The 27,369-nt window shown below is 46.1% G+C and overlaps 1 protein-coding gene and 1 non-coding gene across 2 annotated transcripts in view; both read left to right on the top strand.

The window, feature by feature from the left end:
- The first annotated feature begins 5,390 nt into the window (after positions 1-5,390).
- Positions 5,391-27,369, top strand: part of LOC146333600 (nuclear receptor ROR-beta-like) — a 49,157-nt gene continuing 27,178 nt past the window's right edge. The window contains exon 1 of the mRNA XM_084826424.1: positions 5,391-5,539. Coding sequence (XP_084682550.1) covers positions 5,533-5,539 — 7 coding nt within the window. The 5' untranslated portion in view covers positions 5,391-5,532. The remainder of the gene's footprint in view (positions 5,540-27,369) is intronic.
- On the top strand, positions 26,319-26,427 carry LOC146333601 (U6 spliceosomal RNA). The gene has a single exon (XR_014786526.1). It is a non-coding gene; the product is annotated as a U6 spliceosomal RNA (small nuclear RNA).

Below are 27,369 nucleotides of genomic sequence, written 5' to 3'. Positions count from 1 at the left end.
CCAGTCCAGCACTCTTGCCACTACACCACACTGCTATATTCACACATGTCATGACGTGAATGGTTTTATACTTTATATAATGTATTCTAATGGTTTTTAATTTCTGTGAACCGCCCAGAGAGCTTTGGCTATGGGACGGTATAGAAATATAATAAATGAAATGAAAACGAATTAGTCTTTACAAGGTAGGTCTGTGTAAGCTGGACCAAAGATTGGACATACTCCTGTGTTTTTTACGTGCCTCTGGCTGCTTAATAAACTACATGTATATCTGGAACAGATGTGTCAGAATCCATTGGATCTCCGGGTCCATGCATGCGTAAGAGCCCTCCCCTCCTCCTAAAGAAGACGAAGCGAATGGGAGAGGAGGTGGAAAGAGAAAGACTTGTTGCCAACAATTCCCTGGGCACTAGAGTCAGCAAAATACCAATGCCCTGAACTCCCAGCCGGCTCTCAGCAGTCATGTTGCCTGTTGATTTCAGCAGATTTTACGTGCCTGAAGGGATCGCTACCACCTTTTGCTAAGTTCACCCTTTCGATGGCTTCAGGGCCCACCTACCTCTCTGTGTGTCATTCCCGGTTGTGGATCTGATGATGTTGCTACCGGATCCCAGCATCGGTTTCAGATTTCAAAAATGTATTTGTATTCTCATGGAAACAGCCTTTGACTCGCTCAAAGGTGGCTGTGTGATCCAGCATGCAATCCAATGGCCCACGCCGTCCGAGTGGGATGTGAGGACCACTCTGTGGCCAGCGAGAGGAAAATGCAGAGGCAGAATTGGGGATAAGCGCCAGATTCAAATGCAGCTCCTTCTGCAAGCTGTGCCGCAGAACGTGAAGGGGGGATGTAGCTTGGGTAGGTTGATTGGCTCTGAGTTTGATCAGCAGACAGAGCTCATGCAAACCTAGCAATGTCCTGCAACCCTTTCCCCTGTAAATCCACACAGGTGTGCTGGAGTGTAGAAGTATCAGCTCCAATTCCTGTGCAGTTGAGGGCAGGGCAAAGGTAACCGATACCACAAAGGGGAGACATCCTAGTTACTCAGATCAGTGAACATACCTCATCCTGAAGCTTCTAAGGGAACTCAGGAGTATCACGTGCTCTACTCTGGACTAGTAGCGCAAGAAAGGTCTTCCTCCATTTCCCTCCTTTGGCCAAACTGAGGTGGTGATTCATGAACTCAGTCTGGTGTCCCTCAAGTCACACAAGCTCGACTCCCACTGTGGCAAGAAGGTACCGAGGTCTGATTTGGAGGCCAGACAAGCTAGCCCGGATAGAAGGGTTTCAACAACTCCACAGGAGTGATAGAGCACCTGATCGGTGGCAAACCAAGGCAGTGGGAAGTATGACCTTGTCATGACTCCTAAAGTAGTTGTGTTCTCCTCCCTCCAGTAGGCAACACTGTTGAGGCTGAAGACACATTTCTCAAAGAACAGGAACGTGACACACCGGAGGTTTGGTTGCCCCTAAACTACACCCAGCTGACTTTGGGGTTTTCAGTGTCCTAGTCCCCTTGGAAGGAACTCGTTCATATATAATGCAGTGGTTCATGTATCAAGCTAGGACTGGGAAGACCTAGGTTCAAGTCCCCACTCAGCCGCAAAGCTCTTACTGGGTGACTTTGGTCTAGTCGCCATCCCTCCCAGCCTAACTTACCTCACAGGGCTGTTGTGGGCGGAGTGGGAGAGAACACTATATGTTGCTTTGAGGTTTGTTTGTTTGTTTATTTATCTATTTATTGCATTTATATCCCTCCTTTTTTCCTCTTGCAAGGAACCCAAGGCGGCTTACATTATCCTCCTCCTCCTCTCCATTTTATCCTCACAACAACAACCCTGCGAGGTGGGTTGGGCTGAGAGTCTGTGACTGGCCCAAAGTCACCCAGTGAGCTTCCATGGCCGAGTGGGGACTAGAACCCGGATCTCCTGGCTCCTAGTCCGTCACTCTCACCACTACACTACACTGGCTCTCTGGTTTATTTATTACACTTCTATACCACCCAATCGCTGAAGCCCTCCAGTTGCTGGAGGAAAGGTGGGATACAAATGTAATAAATAAATAATCTTTGCAGCCTATTATTATTAGTATTTGTATTAGTATTAATGGATTTTGAAAATGCCTTTCCGGATAAATTATCTTCCCAAAGTGATCTATGATAGTCAGTGAAAAATAATTACAGTAAGATTATACAATCACAATATTAAAATATTAAAATACCAGCAACGCATAAAATAAATAAGATAAAACAGGAGTGTGGAAGCAGCGGCATCTGGGTAGCATTTCATTCCAACTCTCATCTGCCCCAGCTTGCATGGCCCATGGTCAAGGAGGATGGGAGTTGTAGTTCAGCAACGTTCTGGAAAAGAAACTCCCTGGAAAAGACCCTGATGCTGGGAAAGACTGAAGGCAAAAGGAGAAGGGGGCAGCAGAGGATGAGATGGCTGGATAGCATCACCGGTGCAATGGATATGGACTTGAGCACGCTCCGGGAGGGAGCGCAGGACAGGAAGGCCTGGCGTGCTGTGGTCCATGGGGTCACGAAGAGTCGGACACGACTGAACAACTGAACAACAACAACAACATTCTGGAGGGCTATGTGTTCCCCACCCCTGAGATAAAGCAATCCAATATAAATAATTGCAGCAGCAGATAAATCAACAACATTAAAATGGTGCCAGCAGATAAAACCGTTATGGCACCATAATCATTCAAAAGCCAACTGGAATAAAAGGGTCTTTAGAGTTCCATGCTCCCAACAAGGAGTGGGGCAGGGAGGGACATATGTCCAGAGAAAATTTGGTAAGTCTCACCAAAATGCCTGAATAAGTGCATGTAATATTATAGACCTTTAAAAAAAAGTTTCCAAATGAAAAAAACAAAACAATTAGCACAATCCAGCCCAAACTGAGCCTCGTAACACCCACTGATTTCAAGCTGTGGACCCCAATCCTATACTGGTTTACTCAGAGGTAAGTACCAACTGTCTTTGAATAGGGCTTAATCCCAGGTACCTAGAGTTGCTGGCTTAACCATATGCTCAACTCTCCCAGTGAAACCAGTGAATGCACTTAAGGTAGCAATGGGGCTTTGCACTGAATGGGTTGTACTTAAATAATTTTGCATTCAATTTATGCAGAAATACCACCAGAAGACAGTTTTATAGGAAGAACCTTGCTGGATTAGGCCTACAGGACTAGTGTTCCCCAAGCTGGCACCTTCCAGATGTGTGGGACTGCAACCCCCATAATTCCTAGCCAGCAGGGCTAGTGGTCTAGACCCAATGTAAGAGAAGTGCTGGTTCAGACCAAAGTAGCTCGCCCACTGCAAGAATTATATTAAGACAGTGAATCTAGGAAAGGTATGTTTAAATGTATAGTGGGAGCAAAAAACGTAGTCTTGACTGAGTTTTTCCCTTCTTCAAAGGATCTTCCAGTGTGGAATTGCTGGACCTGAATTTATCAACAAATCTGGCAAATCTATTTGCTTAGCACTCAGTCAAGACCAGGGTTCACTCTCCCGCTACGGGAATTAAATTACAACAGGAAATTGAAAAAAGATTGTGTTAGTTCTGCAGTGAGAGACAAAAACCTTCATCTCGATTGCTTCCTTCAAAGGACTCCCCAGTGCGAAACTGGTGACCCAGACTTTATCAGAAAGTTTGATTCTATATGTTTAGGACTCAGTTGAGTCTCTGACTGCAGGTGTTAAATCAGTACAGCAAATATGGGAAGATTACCAATTGGTGCTGTTGTGGATGGTCGCTGAACTAATTGTATACATCTGAACTTTGCATGGGGAATGTCCCAGACCTACAGCACAACCATAAGCATGAGAGGTACATCTGATCTCACTGAGTTCAAAGCAATTTACTCTCTACTAAGTGTGCAGAAGAGGGCAGCCGTAATGTTACCTCTTGTATTTCATGGCATTTGGCGTCAGTGGTTACATTTTTCCTATATAACCATTATTATTATTATTATTATTATTATTATTATTATATTGTCATCTCACCTCTTTTACCAAAGTACACACATATCAATATAACGCAAGATAAAAATAAAATACAAGCCTAAAACCACAACAAATAGAACACCACAGTTTATAACAGGGGCTTTTCTGTGGTAGTCCCCCTCTCCCCAACTCTGGAATGTTCTCCCCAAAGTGGCTTGCTTAACTGATGCCAGCACTGCAATCTTTCCAAGGCCAGAGTAAGGTTTTTCTATCTGGCCAGGCATTTTAGAGAACATTTCGCTGTTTGTTTCTATGCTTTCAGTTTGTTTTATTTTGGTGAATTGCTTGTTGCATTTTATGATGGTTATTATTTGTTGTTTTTATTATATTGTACTTATATGTTTGTGTGAATAGATTTGTTATTCACACTTGTGTACACCACCTGGAAACTCTTCGATTAAGAAATGTTTTAAATAACTAACTAAAGAACAAATAACAACAGCAGTTCAAAATGTGATAAAATCAGACTCGTACAAAATATATTAGAGTGCCTAACAAAATTAAAATCTTAAAATCTTAAAGCAAAATGTTTCGGCTTCCGCAAAACATTTTATTATTTATTTATTGCATTTATACCCCGCCTTTTTTCCTCTTGCAAGGAACCCAAGGCGGCTTACATTATCCTCCTCCTCTCCATTTTATCCTCACAACAACAACCCTGTGAGGTAGGTTGGGCTGAGAGTTTGTGACTGGCCCAAAGTCACCCAGTGAGCTTCCATGGCCGAGTGGGGACTAGAACCTTTTAAGATTTTAATATTTCTGTTTTGTTAGTCACTCTAAGAAATAAATATTTTAAAGTGATTAACTGCATCCTTCTGGGATCTAGAACAAACTTGTCTGAAGTGCACTTTGATGTTTATATAAATGTGTGTGTGTGTGTGTACGCACACTCTGTCCTAAATGAAACTAATACATATTTAATATACAAATCTATCTTTTTGCAGGAAAATAAAAATATGGGAAAGGGGGATAAATGAGCACGCAGAAAGAAAGAGCGGGGGGGGGGAGAAGAGCAAGCTGGAGAGAATTACATCGCACAGGAAATCAGAGCAGAACGACATAATAACATGGGCATAAGAAGGATGCAAAGAGGAGGAAGGCCCTGGACCCAGGGGGTGGAGCTTGGTCTGAAATTGACAGGAGGTGGGCGGGGCTAGGCCAAGGGATTTGTCATGTGAATTTCCCTATGCTTTTTGTAGCTATTGCAGAAAGTAGGTTAGCAGTTCTCCAAGAGCGCTTAACAGAGAGGGGGGTAGGGAAGGAGAAAGAAAGGAGGTGTGGAGACTTCAGAAGGAGGAAGCTCCAGTCACTTATTACTAATAATTAGGCTAGCAAAACACAAACAGAACAGAACAAGCACGGAGGACGGGAAAGCAAGCAAGTATCCAAGAGGATTCCAAGCTGGAGACTTAATATCTCTCTGCACCCTATTTATTCCTACCCCTCCTTCTCCAAGGAGTTTTGCTTCTGAATTTTTCATGCTATTCCCAGAAGAGGCATAAAAGAGACCAGAGAAGAAGATGCGAGGTAAGGGTCCCCGTTTAATCGCCTGTTTTTTTGGGAGCGGGAGGAGGGAATAAATCACTGGGCATGATCCGACCCAAACTGAGCACTTTCAAGCCCCCTTGGTTCCAGAGAGATTAAGTATCCTCGAATATCTCCCATTGGAATCAACGTGACTTCGCAGTATATGCTGCGCGTGTCCACTCAGAAGTAGGTCCCACTGCGTTCAGGTGGCTTACTCGGAGGTAAGTGTGAATAGCATCGCAGCTTTAAATTACATTTTACCTAGGAGTAAGCCCCCAGTGAACTCCGTGGAGCCACTTCGGAGTAGACTGAGTAGGATTGCATCATAAAGGTGCATAGTTTGAGGCTGGATTGCTGCTGTGTTGTTTTTCCCAGCGTCCAACAAGCTTCCTCTTTCTGAGTGTCTCCAGCTTTAAAAACAAGAGTTTTCTTTTTTAATTGTATGCCAGCCCAGTTTACTGCAGCTTTATCAGTATGAATAATAGCAAACTGTAAATTGTGACATATGACAGGAGGGGGAAATTTCATCTTTTACCAATTTGCATTTTTAGTTACCCTGTTGTTGTTGTTGTTGAGTAACTTGCAGTGAAGACACAGTACATTATCATTATCATCATCATTAATTATTGTTACTGAAGCAAAAGGCACAGAACAGATACAAAACACATCAAGAGATGGAGGTGGATTTTTTTATAGAATAATATATTCTATACAGATAGTTTGCAGCCTGTGGTATTAATAATTTTAATAATAATAATAATTTAATAATTAATAATTTTTAATAATAATTTTTTTATAGAATAATATATTCTATACAGATAGTTTGCAGCCTGTGGTATTCCAGTAAAAAGACAGCAATGAGAGACAAATTAATTCCACATATAAATATGTGTGGATTTGTATGTGTATATCACCCATTTCACACCTGCCCACGATCCATTTGTAGCTGATGAATCAGATTCCTAATTCTTCCTTTTCATATATATCACATTGCTTGCCAGCATTTTTTAAGCTTCTATGGGATTTTTCCAGCCAGGAAAGCTCTCAGGCTGTAGTCCTAAATAACACTTACTAACAGTTACCATGGAGCACAGTGGAACTTACTTCTGAGTAAATATGTATATGGTTGAGCTGTACATCTTTTTCTCTCCCCATCCCGCCTCTGGGATTTCACCAGAGGTTTTATTTGATGAGCTTCTTGTATGAAGGATTTCTGCTGGCATTCAGAATGAGCGAGCAGGGCAAGAGAAAGTCATCTCATCTACTTTATTTTTGTACAAGTGCTCAGGAACGAAGAAATGCAAGAGGTGTAGGGTCTTGGATCTATCTGCAAACACCACATTCTGATCTGGAAGTTCTTCTCCCCTCAGTCACCCCTCTAGTTCTTAATGTACTCTGTACATGCTCAAGTTTAGTCTTGTCAAACCATCCCCAACCAGTTGCCCTCTAGATATGTTGGGACTACAACCCCCAGCCAGTGATGATGGAAGTTGTATTTCAAAATATCTGGTGGGCACCAGGTTGGGGAAGGCTACTCTTGTTTATTGTTAACTTGATAAGAGCCTTGGTAGAAATCTAGCCTCAGCAAAGGACATGGTTTTTGTTTTGTTTTGTGTCCTTCTGTCATCATAAGTTATGTCATGAACAGATAATAGCAGCAAGAGTGACTTTTACTGAAATAATGGATACGACTGGACCAAAGATTTCTTGGTGGGTGTCATTTCCCTCTTTTTATTTTTTAGCTCCACTGACTTAACATGGAAGCAAAGATTTTAAAAGAGGGAGGGGTGATGATGGAGGAGGGATAAGGATTCCCAGAAAATAATCCACCAGGAAGTCCAGGGCTGGAGAGGAGAGGATGGAAGACTTTAAAAAAACACCTAGTAAACATCAGAGCTCCCATTCTGTATGGCCACTTTGTTAAAGTTCGGGGTGTGTGTGAATTCCCACATATATTTTTGTAACTGGCCTTCTGGTGAGGCTGCTGTGGTGGACATTCAATTTGCGCAGCTGGAACATTGGGGAGAGGGCAGAAACAGTCATAGGCTTTCCCCAGTTTCATCAACGGTTAGGGTCATCTGCTAGTTGCAAGCCATGAGTTATGAATTAAGAGATCTTTGGTGAGGGGGAAGTCAGGGGTTAGTCCTGAGGCCCTGGGACCCATCCTCTGATAAGAACATGTGATGCTCTACAACATAAGCAAAAACCCCAAACCCCATAACCTGAATAACTATTGCTTGTTATACGGCAATTAATTTGAACCTTTCAACTAACCCGATATGAAAACTGCTAGCCAGTACTTCTCCAATGATGCTTAATGCAATGCACCACTCAGGCTGAAGTCTATATGGGGCATCTTATTTGGGGGAGCCCCCACTCAGCAAGCACCCCTTCTTGGCCTGCAGCGAGGCTCCATCCTGCTTAGCTGCTGAAGAATTTTCTGAGCCAAATCATGCATCTTGTTGTGTACGATGCCACATTTATTTTCTTTCCCCCCGTTATGTTCAGTTTATGCCATCTGCTGCCCAGTTTTTGAAGGGTCATGGCCCTTGGTTTGGCAAAATATATATATATATCCAGAAACCTGTTTTACAGGACTCTGAAACCATAGTGAGGATGTTCTGGCCCTATGTGGGAGCGGTTTCCTTTCCTGTCTCTTTAGGTTGCTCAGTCTCTGATCCTCTTTGTTTATGTACTTACAAGGAAGTGCCCCTGAACTCGTTTGGTTTACTTCTGAGGAAAAAAATGCCTAGAAAAACCATGCAACACTGAGGCCAACTGAAAGATTTTTCTCTTGAAGCTGTTTCTCTGTTTGGGTAGGAATGTGTAAGTTTTTGAATGAAACAGAGCTAAACTGATGCCTGACAAACATTTCTGTGTAAACCAAAAGATGGCATTTTGCCTTGGCTGCCTGGGTCACTACCTTAGTTCACTGTCACCTGTTATTGCATTTGGTCTTGGAGAATAAAGAGGAGTGATTATTTGGGCCAATTTCTCTGTCCAGGTTAACAGTACATTAGTATGTACATCAGACGGGCTGTAAAGAAGGGATCTGTGCAAGCTAGAGGTTTGTGTACTTTTATGTCAACAGAAGCTCGCTCACTCTTCACCCCCCCACCCCCAAAAAGACTTTCTTTTTTAGTGCACACGTATCTAACTCACCTACTTATGGTGTGTGTGTAGTTTACATTGTGATGACGCTTTGTCACTAGAGTTATGCTTTCAGCTTTGGGTATAATACAAAATTTGGCCAGTTCAGGCCTCCAATCTGAAATTCCCAATCTGTGCAGAGAACACGTTTTGGGCATCTAGATTCACCTGCTGGCCCTAACTTTTACCACTAAGGCAGATGTTCCGGATTGTTGCGGATGTTGACTGTTTGTTTGTTTTGATCCAAGTGGACGCTGCCATGTTTCCTTTATATAGTGGCCATTTTGATGTCCCACACATTCTGTGTAGCCTCTTTGCAGCACGAAGTGTTCAAACGTGGCTGCAGCACAGCTAAAAGGCCCTGGGCGGGGGAGGAATTGAGAGTACGTGGCCAGAGACAGACCACGGGAAGGGCGAAGCGGGGAGATTGGAAAAATGTTTTGCTCGCATTAATCACTGAGCTTAAGAGGTCTGGACCAGGGTTGCAGGGTGTGTGCGTGTGGGATATAATCCAAATTTCGCTGCAGGGGTGCATGGTGATTGGAGAGGAGGAGGCGATGAAGCAATGGAGAGTCCAGTTCTATTCCCTCTCTGTGCACAACTTTGCTTTTGAGTTCTATGCAGCTCCGTTCCCTGTATGTCACTCTCGCTGCCACCATTTTGTGCTGCAGTGTTGTGGTCTTATAGTTTAGCACCACTGGGAAGAAGAAGAACTGGCCTCTGTATAGCTCCGTGGTTGCCTCTTCCTTCTCCCATCATAGCTTATGTCATGAAATGTGAACCTTTTTGTTCCAAACAGGAAAGCACAACATGGGATCACATCTCTCCCCATATATGCCTGCCCAAGAACTGAGATCTGTTGCAGGGGCCCTCCTCTGCATCCCATCAGTATGAGACATGCACTATGGTGCGACATGGGAGAGGGCCTTCTCTGCTGTGGCCCCCCAGTTGTGGAGTGCCCTCCCCTTGGAGGCCCGATTGGCACAGACATTGGTCTCGTTTCAGCACCAACTGAAAACATGGCTTTTTACCAAAGTCTTTGAGGGCTAAATGCATTCCCTAGCACATTGTTTTAACTGTTTTATTGTTTCAGATTTTAACTGGTTTTAGCTTGTTTAACAGTTTAATATGTTTTTAGGTGTTTACATTATTTATTGTTTTATACTGTTTAAATTTATTTTTTCTGTATGCTGCCCTGAGATCTTAATGATATAAGGAAGGATATAAATGTTTTAAATAAATAAATAAATAAATAAAATATTCTCAATGTCTGCATTTACATGTGAATCTGTTATACAGCAGCTTTTCAGCTTCCAGTTATTTTGGCCTTGGCGGTTTAAGTTGTCACAAAGCCACATCAAGTCATGTGGAAGCTACATGTGCTAATGTGCAGCGAGAGTGCCCCTGAGCATGTCCAGCTAAAATTCACCCCAGAAAATTGGACGAAGGTTGAGTTGAGCACCAGCTTTGCATTTCTGCTGCAGCATTGGCTGTTTGGTATAAAAGAGGATTTTGTTGCTGTAGGAGTAGTGTAAGGTGGCCACTGTCCCCAACCAGATGTGTTGGACCCCAACTCCCATCATGCTGGCTGGGTGATGGGAGTTGTAGTCCCATACATCTGGAGGGCACCAGGTTGGTGGCGGCTGGTTTAGCGGTATTCTGAGAGCAGTGTGGATAGATGTAGGAAGCCTTGGACAACACTGGGATTCAAAATAAAGCTCATTTTTTGCCACAAAACTTGCGCTGCAGTGCGATGGGGATCGGGTTCAAAGTATTGGACAGATTTGACGTGTTGACTCTGAGGAAAGGACAGTGTGGCCAGGAAAGCCTTATTTTGGTTCAGGGTGGCTTCTGCATGGGTCTGCTTTTGGCTCCAGGACTTGTGTATAAAGACAGTGGAGCACCAAATAGTTGCCAGCTTCCACATTGGGGATTAGGAGCAAAGTTATTGGCTTTAGGTTTCAATAACTCCTGGCTCTGAAAGCAGAGTGCCTCTGAGAAGGTGCATTTTTCTGAGGGGAATGACATTTTCTTTTAAGGACCTAGATCAGGATTAGGCCAGCTGTTGCCCTCCAGAAGCTTTGGATTGCAATCCCCATCACCCCAACCATGCTGGCAGGAGCTGATGGGAGTTGTGGTCATAATATCTCAAGGGCATTAGCTTGCCTGTCCCTGACCTAGGGCCTCTAAGTACACACAGACTGCCTTTCTTTTGCAAAGGGAACCATCCAGTGATGGATCCTAAAGTAACATTGTTTCTGAGGGTACGCAGAGTTCTTTTCCTTTGTGAGCCATCCTCATGTAAAACCAATGAAAGTAGGGAATCACAACTCAGTACTCAAAGATATTCGGTGCTAAAGGAGAGTGCCTCTGAGCATGTGTAGTGTGTATGAGGCAGAGATATGTAATTACCACTGACTCACCTTCCTCACAAATCCTTGTTGGTTTTGTACCTCTGGACTTTTTGTTTTTTAAATTGTGTGCTGTGATGTGGGCAGCATGCATCCGGATGTGAATTTTGGCACAGGGTTTCTCCTGTAGCATATCATACCTAAGGACCTGGTCAGACATGTGGTGGTAGCAACTCTGCCACTGAGAGTGAATGTGGTGGGAAGTCACTCCCAATCCAGGCCCTCCTGACAAGCGTCTGTGGAGAATACATGTCCTTGCAAACATAGGTTTCTCCTCAGTTCTTCTCACAACGCCAAATTAAGCTATGGAACTTGTTGTTTAATTATTGTGAACCACCCAGAAAGGTTTGGTTTTGGCCGGTATAGAAATGTAATAAATAAATAAATAAAACCCCAAAATGTGACGATGGCCCCTTACTTAGACATTGTAAAAGGACACAAGACTAATTAATGGAGGAGGAAAAGGTCAATCAATGGTTATTAGCCATGGTGACTAAATGGAGCCTCTGTGTTCAGAAGCAATCTATCTTTGGAAGCCAGTCGCTGTGAGACAAATGACAAGCGAGAGCTGCACTGCTTGAGAGCTTCCTGGAGGCATCTGGTTGTCCACTGCTAGAAACAGGATGCTGGGCCAAGGAGCCTTTGGTCCAGTTCAGCGAGTACATTATTTATGTCCTCTGTTGTAGCTCCCACCTGATGTTTCCAAGTGGATCCTTTAAAAGTCTTAGGTATACTCCTCAACGTCACTCCTAATGTGCAAATCGGCTCCAGAGGTTTCGAGAAAGATGGGTGGTGGGTTTTTTTGCCAGTTTCCTATGTTTTTGATGCGCAGAGCATTGGCAAGGCAGGAAACTCCACGCAGTGCATCGTGTAGGAAACCAAACATCTGGTCTAGATGTTTTAATTTCCTTCTGGACATTCCTCTCTCCTCCTTTCTCTCACTTCTTCCTCCCCAAATCTTGCTATCTGCCTCATGTTCAGCTTTCCCACTGGCTCTGACCACTTTTGGGGCCAGTTTGGCCTGCACGTTATAATCCGGGTGGCTTCATCTGGGGCCTCCTCCTTTACATGTTTCCTAAAGGCGAGAACGTGGCGGAGAGAGCACTGTTGTGGGTTTGGCTGTCCCAGTGACCTAGATCTGTCAGTGTTGGGGGGTGGGGGGAAGTGCCGGGGGAGGGGGGGTTGAGAGGAATCGAAAACCCAGGAAGGGGTGGAGGGAGTGGCAGGAGAAGGGAGGAACCACAAACCATTTATTACACAGCAGTGTTTTATTTACCCTGGAGTTGGCAGCCAGGGACAAACAGGGGAGAACTCAAGCTAGTCTGCTTCAGCAGCACCTGATCTGAAATGTGCAGGTAAGCACGAGGACATAATAATTATAATGACAATGTTAATAGTGGCTAACTGAGGCTGCAGTCTTAAAACATGCTTGCTACCGAGCAGCGGAGACTGCTGGCTTGGATGTCAGTGGGGCGGTGAATCCGCTCCAGGTTTTAGAGCTCTAAAGGAGCTATCCAGGGTGCGAAGCTTACATCTTTCATGTGAAGCACCTCGGATAGCTCCGTTAAGAGTTCTGACTGAAACCCAGAGTGGATTCACCTCCCCAGTGGCATTAGAGCCACCAGCTTCCGCTGCTATGGAGCAAGTCCCATTGAAGGCAGTCGGACTTACTTCTGTGTAAACATGCTTAGGATTCCACTTGTGTTCCGCTCCACTCTGGCCATAAGCACCATTGAACAGTGGGATTTATTTGTATTTATTATTTAGATTCCTTAGACACCTTTCTCAAAGAAGACCCAGGGCGACTTACAACAAAAATATAACATACAAAATTCAAAACAGCTAAAAACAATTATCCACTAAAATGCACACAAAATAACTGAAACATCCGTGACCACCATAAACAATTCCACTGATGCATTAAAGAGTCCATCCGATGCCATCAGTTGCCTGGGAATACAGGAGAGTCTGAACCCGGGGCCAAAAAGATGACTAGGTTGGCGCCAGGCAGACCTCGCTGGGGAGAACATGCCACAGTTGGGGAGCCGCTGCCTAGGAGGCCCTGTCCCTTGTTGCCATCCTCCGAATCTCCCTCCCAAACCTTCCAAATAAACATGCTGTAAGGCTACAGTCTAAAACACACAAGCCCAGTTGGACACAGTGAGTCTTACTTTGGAGTAAACATGTAGAAGGTATCATGCTGTAAGCTGTGAATTGAGATCCAATCCTTGATACAACTCACTCTGTGTTCTTAAGGGCATTGTCTCGGCCTATGCAGCTGTAATATAGCTGGGGTGCAGGCCTACCTGTCAAGTTGTTGTAATTATTGCTGAGATGACCTAAGGCAGCCTTCCAGATGTCTTGGACTGGAACTCCCATCATCTCAGCCAGCATGGCCATTGGCTGTGGGATTATGGGAACTGTAGTCTAACACACCTGGGGGGCAGACAAAGGGTATGGGGGAAGACTGCAACATCAGCTATGCTGACGGCATCAGCAGAGGATACGGTTTAATGTGGGGTGGGTTGCTGGCTAGCAGGATGGCCTCCTTGACTCTCTGCAATGCCCATGTCTGTGCATGCTGGAGTATGGAAAAAGAGGGCTGCATGTCAACATTTCCTCCCCTCCTTCAAACCAAACCACTTGACTCAACAGAAAGTGGACTCTCCGCATGGCAGAACAGGGGGTGTTAGGCAAGGAAACAGATGCTGAAGGAAGGAAGCAAGAGAAGCCCAACCTAAGGCAAATACATGTGTTGAACAGCCTTCCACAACCTGGCGCCTCCCAGATATTTTGCACTGCACCTCCTGTCGTCCCGGACCACTGGCCCTGCTGGCTAGGGCTGATGGGAGTTGTAGTCCAAAACATTCAGGGGGAAGGCTGGTGTAGAAATGGTGAAGCGGCATTTTTTTTGCGGGGGCCGAGATCAGGGAAGTGTACCGATTAAGAACTGTTAAGCTGGGCCATGAAATTTTGGCTCCCTCCAAAGTCTTACAGCAGACCCAGGCAGACTTTGGGTCATTTAAAGCTGGTGCAGGCAGAATGTAGATCAGGATCTTCTGAGTGATCTCTGGGTGATTTGCAGGAGGACAGGCAGGTGCCAATGTTGTGTTTCTTTTGGCGCCTCCTGGAGACATTGCTATTTCGGGACGCCTTCTTTGAGTGACAGGCCGTGGTTTATTAAGCTCGGAATCTGTTCTTTTAAAATGTTTTAATTGTGTTACTATGGTGTCCTATTCTTTTATCTTGTTGTTCACCGCTCTGAAGTCTTTTGATGTGGAGCGGTATATAAATATTGCCAATAAATAAACCGACAAATAAAAAGATTGGCAAGAATTTCTGACTCCCAATGGCTTAAGAATAGCAGCAACAAAATGACTTTCCCCATCTAAATTAGGTTCCTGAAACAAAGAAAACGTGTTGTGTGTATGGCAAGGGGGTGCAGCGGGGGACCAGGGGTGAACCTTTGTGTGAAAGGACAATGAACTCTGTTCGGCTCTGGTACTGAAAACCAATTCCTCTGCACTCAGAGTATGCTCAGGGGCACCCTGTTCTTAAATCTAAGTGTCTGTCTTTTGCACCTGGCTCTGTTTGGTCGATTTGGGGTTCTAGTAAAAAAAAAAACCTCCATAAAGCAGATCCAACAAGCCTGAAGTCTGCCCACGCCTGGTTTAAAAAGGCCTCTGGACACATGCAGAGAAGGGAACAGGCTTCTGTTTTCAATGTTGGGTCCTAAGCAAAGTGTTTCTGAGAACATGCAGAGTGCCTTTCCTTTGCAGATCAGCCTGGCATATAACCAATGGAAGCAGGGCATTGCAACTCAGTTGTGATCGCCTATGGTGAACAAGTATTGCCTGCAGGGGGCTAAGCTTATTTTCCAAACACTGTTTCTTTTAGGCCAGGGGTTTTACTAACATGGGGGTGTGGCAGCAATTGGGTAAGTACAAAATACTGTGGACTAGTGACATATGTGGATTGACTTGTGAGGCTGGTTTAAAAGGGCTGCTGAGTTTTAATTTAATTCTTCTTAATTTCTTAATCTGGTATTGAGTTGGCTAGTGTGGGATGCAAGGTCCTGGTGCGTATGTGGTTTTAAAAAAAAAGATGTAGGGGTTGAGAGGATGGCTTTCCTCCCCCCTCAAGCTCCTAGTCTGAAGGCTTGAGAAAGATTCAATTAAAAAAAACATACATACAATAAAGTGAAGAAAGCTGGTGTAGCAATAGCAGTAAAGAGATCCAGTTACAAATCGGGGGGAATCAGTTTGAATTTCTCTCAGCCTCTGCAATGTGGGGATAATAACACTGACTTACCTTACAGGGTTGTTGTAATCCTTACAATAATAAATGTGATAGACTTTTTAAGAACAGACGGCCAATACGGCATGGTAGTTAGAGTGTCTGGGAACTAAGGAGACCTAGGTTTGAATTCCTGTTCAGCCATGAAACTCACTGGATGACTTTGGACCCATTGCTACGTATCAGCCTAGCCTACCTGGCAGGGCTGTTTTGAAGACAGAATGGGGTGGGGTTAGCAACTTGGAAGAGGAAGGGCAGGATAAAAATGGAATAAATAAAGCTTTAATTATAAGTGTGATAATAAAAGCCCTGCTGCAATCAGGTTCATCCACATGCAGACACACCTAGATGAGGAGGCGTTTGTATTCCTGCTGGGACATCTGCATGCGTGGGGCCGTGGCAGATCCCTAAACGGGAAGGGAAACTCGTAATTCTGCAACCTGCATAAATTATACAAATCAGGTTTTGCATAATGTATAGAATCTTTTCTATGCTAGGAAGGTGTGTCAGAGTGGTCAAACCTTTACCATTAGAAATGATTCTTAACAATCCCTGTTTTCCTCTTAAAACAAAAACCAAGTTTCTAGCCCTTAATGCATGGAAACGTGCAGATAATGCCCAATAAAACGGCAGAAGCTGAGGGAGGGCAGTAAGCAGCATTTCCAGGGCTCAGAGTGGTGGGCTTCAGCTTTCCTTGCAAGCTCACTCCACGGCTAGCAGAAGAAGGACAATTCCTTTCTCTGCAATGCTGAGGTCTAGAAACCAGATTTAAAATAAAAATCAAATTTTTAGGATGCTAAATCCCATAATTCCCAGTTGTCGAGGGCTGAAAGTTCAGTGCCTTGCACTTTTCTCCTTGCTCCTTCTTACAATGAACTGGAAGAGAGGGAAAAAACATATAAGCAAAGACGTGCAAATTGCTGTATTTCAGCAAGTTGAGGATTTTCATTGGTGCAGAAATGGGACTTTTGTTTTTTTATTGCAGCATAGAGAGTCAGGACAGAGATCCAGCATTATCTGCCTCTTTCCATCCAACATCTCCTGTAGGTGCTTTTAGCTGCATACACCCTCATTTTTGTTCCTCCTTCTTATGTAACAGAACGTGTGCCTGTCTGTATTCATTCAGAGTTCCATCTTTTTCTTCTCTTTTCTTCATTTCTTCCATTTGCTCTTTACTCCAGCCGCGTGAACTTGGTTCTTTGCCTCTTTTCCTATGTTGTCATAGAATCATAGGGTTGGAAGGGGCCTACAAGACCATCGAGTCCAACACCCTGCTCAGTGCAGGGTCCCAGGCAATCTCCCATCCAAGCACTAACCAGGGCTGGCCCATGGTTAGCTTCCTAGATGAGTGAGTAGGGTTAAAAGTCTGCTTTAATTTATCACCCCAGCCTGCCCTTTTGTAGCTAACCTAAATCAATGGTTTGGGGGGGGGGTGTTCAAACTTACTGCCTCAACATATTTATTTTATTATATTTATTTCTTTTCATTTATTATATTTCTATACCGCCCCATAGCTGAAGCTCTGGGTGGTTCACAAAAATTGAACACTGTTAAAATGCATTACATAGAGTCCAAACAAGCATTTGCCTAGAAACTTATAGACAGACATACTATGTTCACACACGGACAACATAAATCTGAAAATGACTTTTTGAGCCATCGGCCAAAGCCAGTCCAAGATGTAATTAAGACTCATTATATGCTGCCAAATACCTGGGAGAAGAGGGCAGTTTTTTCCTGATGCTGAAAAGATGACAGTGTTAGCACCAGGTGGGCCTTGTCAGGGAGACTATTCCACAAATGGGGAGTCACCACTGAGAAGGCCCTCTCCCTTGTTGCTGCCCTCCAAGCCTCCCTTGGGGGAGGCACCAACAGGAGGGCCTTGGATGCTGAGCATAGTGTACGGGTCAGTTCATGCTGGGAGAGGTGCTCCATCAGGTATTGTGGTCCTGTGTGTGTATTTATATTTATACCCTCCAAGGAGCTCAAGGCAACATTCATGGTTCTTCCTACCCCTTCATTTTATCCTCACAACAAACCTGTGAAGTAGTTTAAGCTGAGAGAGAAGGACCAGCCCAGGTGGACTTCATGGCCGGTTAGGGATTTGAACCTGGGTCTCCTCCAGGCCGACTGTGACACTTTAACCCAGCCTCCCCCAACCTTTTGCCTGTCAGATGTCTTGGACTGGGGATGATGTCCTATCACCCCCAGCCAGTATGGCCACTGAGGTGCTTGAAAAACTCCTTGATATTTGTGAATTCTGATGCAAACTGACCGGATTCTGCACCTCCCAAACTAATGCTTGGATTGGAATGCAGTTGGCCTTCAAGCGGGAGTCCCGAACCTTGTTGGACTCATGGGCACGTTGGGGAATTTGAGAAACTGCTGCGGGCACCCCCACAAGATGGCTCCCATGGAGTTTGTGGCTAGTCATGTAATGGCTGCTGCCAGGGCCTAGCTAGTCAAGAAGTAGGTGGGGGGGGGGAAATAGTGAGGCTAGAGGTGGGGGGGGGGAATGGAATGAGTTGCTTCTTGGCCTGCCCAGTCTTCTTCCATCTACACAGGCCTTTCCTCTTTGCTCACGTGCACTGTCTCTCTCCACTTCCAGCCTCTAGCCTCACTGTTTCTCTCCCCCAACTCCCTTCCTCACTATTTTTCTCCCTTCTCTGTCCCTAGCCCTCTCTTTATCTCTCTTTGTAGCCCCTAGCCTTGCTCTTTCTCTGTCACTCACCCCTTTCTCTTGCTGTTTCTCTCCACTCCCAGCTTCCAGCCTTGCCATTTCTCTCTCCCAACCCCTTTCCTCACTATTTCTCTCCCTTTCCCATCCCTAGCCTTGCTGTTTCGCTCCCATTTACCCCTCTCTCTTGCTGTTTCTCTTCACTCCCAGCTTCTTGCCTTGCTATTTCTTTCCTCCACCTCTTTACCTCGCTGTTTCTCCCCTCTCCTAGCTTCTAGCCTTGCTCTTTCTCTCCCCTCTACTGCTTGGCCTTGCTTTCTCTTCCTGCCCACTGAACAGCTGATCAGTGGCAGGTCCAGGAACAAGAACCTGGCACCCTAACGTTTTTCTATTTTTTATTAAGAACGTTTTTGCGGGTGCTGAGTTGGGGACCTTTGTCCTTTAGATTTCAACTTCATCTGAGTTTCACAATGCAGTTGTCAGCTTAAGAAACATACCAAAACGTGCTTAAAACGCTTATTTTTACAATAAGATACATCTCAGAAATGTGTGCCTTCAGATTAAATAGGTTAATCAATGTTTATATTTTGAGAAAATATGTCTAAGTAGTTAAATACATTTTTGTGCCAATTATTTTTTAAAAATTGCAAATGCAAGACATATGAATGAACACATGTGAGATTGACCACAGAGTGGAAATACACTGAGTCGTCCATCCCAATTCCACATCAACATGTGGAACCCCTGTGCACTGCCAATCATTCCGACTTGCATATGTTTGGGGTGGGCACTCAGGTTTTTTACACAGGATGTGTTGCTTAATGGTCACTCCAGGAAAGAGGCAGCAATATGTCACATAATCAGGGAGACTCACAATGCATTCTTGTCTCAAGAAACATACTAAAATATGTTTCAAACCCTGCATATTTATAATAAAATACACTATTTATAATAAAAAGGCACCTATCAGGACTTGCAGATTACTGTTCAGGCCTGACTGCCAACAGGACCAAGGGGAAGCATTCATTGTGGCTCCTGCCTGGTCACACGCCCGTCTGCCCCCAATCTCTGCTTGCCTTCAGGCCAGAGATGCAGAACCTCAGACCCAGGGCCAAATCCTGCCCTCTTGGGGTCCTGGTCTGGCCGACTGGGGTTCCCCAGATGGCCCTGTAGTTTGGCCTTATCCATTTTGCCTCCCCCCCCACTGGAATGTGGCCCCTTTTTGCAGGCAAAGTAGGTGCTCTACTGCTGAGCTATGGTCTTTCCTGTAAAGGTAAACTAAGATTCTAGTCCTGATGGTTCTGAATAAAGAGCTGTTTTAAATAGGGACATGGGAAGCTGTGTTAAGCCAAGTCAGACCTTTGTTCTATCTAGCTCAGGACTGTTGAAACCCCAAGGGTCTTTCCCAACTCTTAACTGAAGATGCTGGGGGCTGAACCAGGGACCTTCTAGGCCTTCCCTACTTTGAGGGCTGCCCAGCAGAATCCTCTTGAATCCTCCTGAAAATAATGGATTTGTCCCTGCTTGCTTCTGCTTCTCTATAAGGACACCCTTCCACAGCAGCCCCGTCCCAGGGAACAATCAGAGGTGGTAGCTGGAGTATCTTTTACACCAGCCTTTTCACTGTGATTGGTCTTCTCATTGAGGAACCCTCAATAAGCCACAGAGGGACCCCAGAATTCCCCCAGAACAAAGCTTGAAACCCTCTGATCAAATAATCCCTCTTGCCTTGGTGCCCTCCTCAGCCAAAAACTCCCCGGGTCCCTTTTTTGGGTGGAGTATAACTGCGTGAGTCCATTCCAAACTGGTTTAAAACTATAGTGTAGATGTATACATAGGAAGAAAGGCCTGGGCAGCTAGCAATGATGTTGAGGACCTATACAGTGTACAATGCTGTTTCCAGAGTTGCAACTCCCTGCCCCAAGGAAGTTGCAAGCTCAATTTCAGCAAAGGGACTGACAGGGAGAAGCGATAACAGTGGCAACAGATGAAAGTTTGCACGTAGGCTGCTCATACTGGGGAGTGAGCCCCAATGAATGCAATGGCAAGGAGGTCAAATCAGTCCATCCTAAAGGAAATCAACCCTGAGTGCTCATTGGAAGGACAGCTACTGAACCTGAAGCTCAAATATTTTGGCCAGCTAATGCAAAGAGAAAAGTAACTGGAAAAAACCCTTATGCTGGGAAAGACTGAAGGCAAAAGGAGAAGGGGACGGCAGAGGATGAGATGGCTAGATAGCATCACTGGTGCAATGAATATGGACTTGAGCACACTCCGGGAGAGAGCGCAGGACAGGAAGGCCTGGCATGCTCTGGTCCACGGGGTCACGAAGAGTCGGACATGACTGAACGACTGAACAACAACAACAAAGCATCCTTAGGATTGTACTCCGCTTAACCCTACAACCCGCTCCATTCCCCTCCCTGCCACACACGATCTGTGCTATTGCTGATTATCCGACTGAGGGTGGGTATCCATAGTTGCAATACTATTGGGCAAATGGATTGTAGCCAAATGTTGAATGGTACTGTTTTAAAAAGCTAATGAATTGAACTGACTTAAAGCAAATCTTTCGTATCTTGTCCTAAATTAACCAGGCCTTCCTTTCTATGGGCATTTGTGCTTTAAAAAGGAAGATCTTAGCCATGCACCTGAAAATGAACAGCTCAGGGGACTTCCCCAGTGAGGAGTTCCACCATTTTGAGGATGCAACTGAAAACTGTTTGGCTCTTTTATGGGTTTATCTAGTACGTAACTCCAAACCAGAAGCCATTCCTTAAAACAATGACTGCAGACTTAAATTGGATGAGCTGTCATTCCCTCTGCCCAGAGTACAGGATTTTGGTTTGGTAGCGTCACCAGGATTCTTTTTTTGGGTGGCGGGGTGGGGTGAAGGCGTGACTCAAATGTTAAATTGCTGATCTTCTAACAAAAATATGTAACTTGACTTTAAGATTGGCCTCTGGAAAGCAGTTGACGTAACACCAGTTTTTTAAAAAGGGTCCAGGGGGAGCCAAGAGAATCACAGACTTTTTAACTTAATGACTGTTCTGGGCAAATTGGTGGAAAGCATTATTAAAGATAAAATGGTCAAGGATATATAGAATGACAAATCTTGCTGAAAAAGATCAGGCAGTTAAACTGGTATCAAACTGAGATTTTTCTGTCGGTTGGTTTAGTCACCATTTGATGACTTGTGATCAAACATGTGGATCAGCTCTGTCGGGGAAAATGCTGAACTGTTTTGAGAGAGCTTCTTTACCTGCTCTGCTTTCATTTCCCTGCTATCATCCTTCCAGGTCTTTCCCTGGAAATCAGCTTCCAGGCCTGTCCCCAGAGCAGCTCAGCAAAGTCCCCTCCAGCATTTTCCTTTTTAAAGCATGGATGCCCAAGGAAAGCTCAGGACACCAGTCTGCGGCAGGATGTGTGTTTTATGGTGCATTAGTGCAAGGGGGCAGACTTCAAGTTTGCTGGATCTACTTTGGGTCGTACCAGAACCACAAGATCCACCAACTGGTGCCTGGCACAAAAGAGACACAGGGGTGTCTCTGAGCAGCTGTTGAGGCCAGAATTTAGCTGAGCTCATAGCCCTTCCAAAGAAAAATCAATTCCTGGAGACCCTCTGCGTTCTTCATTTTGACAGTCTGGTGGTGGTGGTAGTGGTGTGTGTGTTTGTGTGTGAGTTGAGTAATTTTGTTGTTGCTATTGTTAAACCAGGGTTAGGCAACTTGGTGCCCTCCAGATGTTTTGGACGGCAGTGCCCATAAGTCCCAGCCAGATGAAACATCTGGAGGGCACAGAGTGTGTTACCCTGTGTTAAACCATCGGAATTCCACAATGCTTGCTAATTGACTGCAGGTCAACCTGAACTACCTTCCACCAACCCCTGGCTTAGTGTTCGTGAGGGTGCACTGATGTGCATGTCTACAATTGAGATTTAATTGCCTCTTGCTCAGAGAGTTAGCCTTGACAGGGAGAGACCTGGAACATGGAAAATGGTGTCTCTGGTGTGCACAGAAAGATTGTTTTTTTTTAAGGCATCCACCAAATTTCACCAAAAGGCAAAATAGATACAAAACAGAGACAACAGTTTAAGAACATAAGGTCCTAAGAAGAGCCCTGCTGGATCAGAGCAAGGGTCCGTCTAGTCCAGCGTCCTGTTCACACAGTGGCCAACCAGCTGTCCACCCAGAACCCACAAGCAGGACTTGAGTGCAACAGCACCCTCCCGCCCATGTTCCCCAGCAACTGGTGTACATAGGCTCACTGCCTCTGGTACGGGAGGTAGCACAGAGCCATCAGAACTAGTAGCTGCTGATAGCTTTCTCCTCCAGGAATTTGTCCAACTCCCTTTTAAAGCTTTCCAAATTGGTGGACACCACCAATTTGACCCAGGAGGGCCCACAGAAAATTAGGACTGTCCTGAGGAAACTAGGGACAACAATTTACTTGGTGTACTGGGACCATCCCAGGTAAATCATGTTCGAGTGTATGTGGGGTGGGTCAGGTATCGGCTCCTGACATGAGGTTGAGCAAGCAAGGGGCAGCCCTTAATTTCTAAAAAAAAAAAATGAAATTGCTGCAGGAGCTTAGACTTCTGTGGGATCCCTTCTCCTTCAGCTGAGTTTGTGGGCTCTGGCTGCAGCTGCTCAGTGGGGACAGGGAAGGCACTCTGTAATATGCTCAGCGGTTTCTTGTGTTGTTATATAACATTACTCCACAGCTGTTTCTTGACAGGAGACGTGTGGGCTGAATGGGTGTGGTGTGGTGCTAAGTGGGTGTGGTAAACTCAGAGTGATGGAGCCTGAGAGAACCTGTGACTGAGTTTCTTTTTCCTAGTTATGACACTGCTCCTTCTGCTCCCGCTTTGCGCCACCCCTCAGGTTTTGTCCCCCAGAATCCCTGTCAGTTCCCCCCCAGCTGTGAACAGGTGGGAGCCCCGTCTTAATTGCTGCTTCTGTCCCCTCCCTTGTGCTGTCCTCATTCCACAGCATTGATCATATGCTGCAAAGCATTGTGGGCTGGGGACCTATTTTTCCCAGGATTCCAGCTGGCTAATTAAGCCTCGTGTCCATGGAATGTTTCCATGTGGCAGTAGATTGGGAAGGGACTGTTGTGTTTCTCCCCTGGCAGTGCCACCGGTGTGCAAGCTGACTTTCCGGCCCTCCCAGCACTAAACATAACCAAGATGAGCGGTGTGCAAAGGGTTCTCCTGAGGTTCTTAGAACAGCCTCCCCCTTATAGAACAGCCTCCAGAGCTGTTGGACTACAACTGGGGGATTATGGGAATTGTAGTCCAACATCTCTGGAGGGCATCAGGTTGGGTAAGGCCGTTCTAAGAGATGTCTTCTCTGCTATTCTCCTCTGTGAGGGTAGGTGAATTCTGTTGAGTTCCTGCTGCATTAGGAAAAAATGGATGGTCCAATCACGCCTGGTGCAGAGATTTGAGCCAGAGATTCCTGCCCTCAGAGGAGATCACCCACCCGTGTTGGTGTTCTACATGTGCTTTTCCTGACGCATGGTTGGAGCACACCATGGGCCATACCTTGTCCAACCCCTGCTTAATGCAGGATGTACAATACAGGGTGCAACTACAGCAGGCTTCCCAGCTGTGGCACCTTCCAGATGTTTTAGCCCGTAGCCAGCGGTTGGGGATGTTAACGGGCCAGTCAAGTTGTGAGTTTCAGGGCTTGGCCCTTGTGGAAAAGGTTGATCTTTTGTATTTGCGCTTTGTTAAATTAACTTATTTGATCGTTTTGATTGTGTCGGAGGGAGCCCTCTCATTTCAGAAGTTTGGGACGCATTTTTTTAATCTTGTCTTTCCGCACAGGCCAAAATGGCCGAGAGCCGTCCGCCATCTTGGGTCTTGCACAAGCCGGCTTGCTTGCTTGCTTGCTTGCTTTGTAATGAGCGAAACCGCCACACGCCTTGGCTGCCTTTCGAACTGTGGCGCTGAGGCTTCCCTCCCAAAGCTAGCAAAACCCCAGAGTGTGCCTAGATGACAGGCACCCAAGGGAGGGGGGGGTGAGCAGTTGGTTTGTCATACTCTCCACGCCCGGCTTTGTTTATAGCAATATCCATGGAATGTTGCTGACTTTATTCGGATGGCACGGGGGACAGGGACGGGCAGGAGAGCGCTTAGAAGATGAGTTGGCAGGGCACGCCCTTTGCGGCTTCTTGCCGGCTCCGGAGGAATGTGGATCGGCTGCTGCAGCTGGTGCCAAGACTTTGCATGGGTGAGGGCATCTCCCGCTCCTCCAGAACCTTTTGGGCGTTGGCACCCATGAACTACAGCTCGCTGCTTGGCCGTTAGGAGACCAGCAGCTAGAGCATCCAAGCCTTGGCCATAGTCAAGGGGTGGGGAGGAATGGCAGGGCGTGAAGGCACAGCTCGCAGGGACGCAGCCCCCACACGTCTTCCTTAGCAGGGATGCTGACATCGTCTGCCGCCGCCCCCCCACTTTGCTGTTCCCTCTGAGCAACTGAGCAGTGCTTGCAGTTGCTGGGGGGTGGACCGGATTTCCCCAGCAGCAATATATTCTTCCCTGTTGTAATCCAAGAGTTTGGGGGCGGCTTGGTCTTGAATGGGCAATGAAGACCCATTAGCTTTACAAAAGACGTGCTGCTGGAGGAGAGGAAAACTGGCTTGCTGATAGAGTGCAACACCAGTGCCTGAATTTTTGGACCATCCCTGGGGGCCTGGCTAAGGGGGTCTGTCACGGTGAGTGCCTGCACTTCAAAACCCACCACCACATCACTGGTCTCGCCCTGTATTGGTGTGGAGATGGGTTCTTTGGGTTGGGTGGCAGGGATCGGTCCAGCGAGCTCGATGGTCGAGCACGTAGTGTGCGTGCAGAAGGTCTTGGGTTCAAGCCCTGGCATCTCCAGTGAAAAGGATCAAGTAGCAGGGGAGGGGAAAGACTTTTCTTTGTCAGAGGCCTTGAAGAATATCTCATATAGTGCAAGGATGGGGAGTTCCCAGAATTCCCCTGCCACTCCCTCTCTCTCTCTCTCTCTCTCTCTCTGCCACCCCATCTCTCTTTCTCTCTCTGCCATCCCCATCTCTCTCTGCCACCCCATCTCTCTTTCTCTCTCTGCCACCCATCTCTCTCTCTCTGCCACCCCATCTCTCTTTCTCTCTCTGCCACCCCATCTCTCTCTCTCTGCCACCCCATCTCTTTCTTTCTCTCTCTGCCACCCCATCTCTCTCTGCCACCCCATCTCTTTCTCTCTCTGCCACCCATCTCTCTCTCCGCCACCCATCTCTCTCTCTCTGCCACCCCATCTCTCTTTCTCTCTCTGCCACCCCGTCTCTCTCTCTGCCCCCCCACCCTGTCACTCTCTCTCTCTCTCTCTGCCATCCCCGTCTCTCTCTCTCTGCGATCCCCCATCTCTCTCTCTTCTTTCCTCCCTGCCCAGTGGGCTGCTGAGGGAGGGACAGATCACTTTTGCGAGACCTCCGAACTGATCACTTGCATAGGGCCGAGATGCGTGAAATTAGGCCACAGGTCACCCATCCCTGCCGTATCGGCTAGCATCCTTACGTGTCATGCTGGAGACCTGAGTTTGATTCCCCCTTGGGGAGCCCCTCCTTCTTCAGGGAAGGCCCAAAGTTCAGTGGGAGAGCACCGGCTTTGCATGCAGAAAGCCCCATGTTCAATCCCTGCCGGATCCAGTTAAGAGGATCAGGTAGCAGGTGAGAGGAGAGAGAGATCTTTCCTTACCTGAGACCCAGGAGAGCCAGTGCCGGGCAGCGCTTTAGGTCGTATTAGATAAATCAGTGCTCTGACTCCGTTTTCTGTTTATCAGAAGCACCTAGACCTGGGTAGATTTGCATGCAGAGGGTCAATCTCAGGTCGGAAGGGGAAGGCTTTTTAGAGTGCCACAGCCAGGCAGTATAGACAATGCTGTTCTGCACAGACCGATGGCTCCTTATGCCAGAGGCAGTGCGGTGTCCTGTTGGATTGTGATTCACGGCCCCCGAGTTCGAATTCCCGCTCAACCTTGAAGCTCACTGGGTGACTCCAGGCCAGCCACTCATGCTCTTGATCTCACCTACCTTGCAGGGTTGTTAGGAAGAAGAGCCGCATATGTTGTCTTGAGCTCCTTGGGGAAAGGGTGAGATTAAAGCATGTAATAATAAGTGTGGAATGATTTTGAGGATACTTTGTGGAAAGAGATGTGTGGGCCCCAGTAGGAGCTGGGGAGTGGCGGGAGGTGCTTGGTACAACCGGGGAACAGCAGGGGAGCATGCTTCGTCAGCACATGTACTAAAATTGGAACGATACAGAGAAGACGAGCATAGCCCCTGAACAACAGTAAGGGACCAACAGCAGAGGTGTGTTCCATGCTGGCCCCTAGTAAAATATCACACAACCCCTCTCCCAGTTTTGTCCATATTTGGCCCTTTCAGGGAGATGTTCAAAGTTGTTGCTGTAAAATATTTTGCTAGTGGATGTGTAATGATCTCTGAATGGTGGGGCTGGGCAGATACATCTTGATTCTTCTGTGCATGTATATAAATGTGATTGATTGATTGATTGATTGCATTTATACCCCGCCTATTTTCCTCTTGCAAGGAACCCAAGGCGGCTTACATTATTCTCCTCCTCTCCATTTTATCCTCACAACAACAACCCTGTGAGGTGGGTTGGGCTGAGAGTCTGTGACTGGCCCAAAGTCACCCAGTGAGCTTCCATGGCCGAGTGGGGACTAGACGCAAAATGCCGCTGCACAGTTTCTCTTTCAAACACCCCCCACCCATAAACCATTCAGATAGAGAACCTTCCTGAGTGTGTTCAGTCTGACACATTCTGAGATTCAGCTTTCTCTTAGCTTAAGATGGGTTCTGCTGAATTAGACCAAGGGTCCACCTAACCCAGCACCCTGTTTCCAACAGTGGCCAGCCTGAAGCCTGGGAGCAGGGTGTGAAGGCAAAACCCTTCCCAATTTTTTTTTTAGTATAAGCACTGCTGAAGCAAGCACAACTTACTAACAGGCTGCCCAAGTTGCTCATCCCCAGACTTCGATAATCAGAAGTCGATTACCCCTGTACGTGAAGACTCCATTTTAGCTATCTGATAATAGCTCTTGATAAACTCATGGAACGTATTTTTTCCCTCTGCTCTCCCCAACCCTTTTTCCTTCTGTGTCGTGTCTTTTTCAATGGCAAGCCTGCAGGCAGGGACTGTTGTCTTTAATTGATTGAATGTAAGCTGGTCCAAGAGCCTTTTTGGCTGAGGAGCGGGATAAAAAATACTTTAAATAAATAAATAAAATAAAAATCAGAGAACATCT

This window comes from Heloderma suspectum, chromosome Z (genome assembly GCF_057233095.1).
Source record: "Heloderma suspectum isolate Gila_16-S chromosome Z, 16-S_ref, whole genome shotgun sequence".
NCBI classification, from domain to species: Eukaryota; Metazoa; Chordata; class Lepidosauria; order Squamata; family Helodermatidae; genus Heloderma; species Heloderma suspectum.
This window is presented reverse-complemented; position numbering and strand designations above follow the sequence as displayed.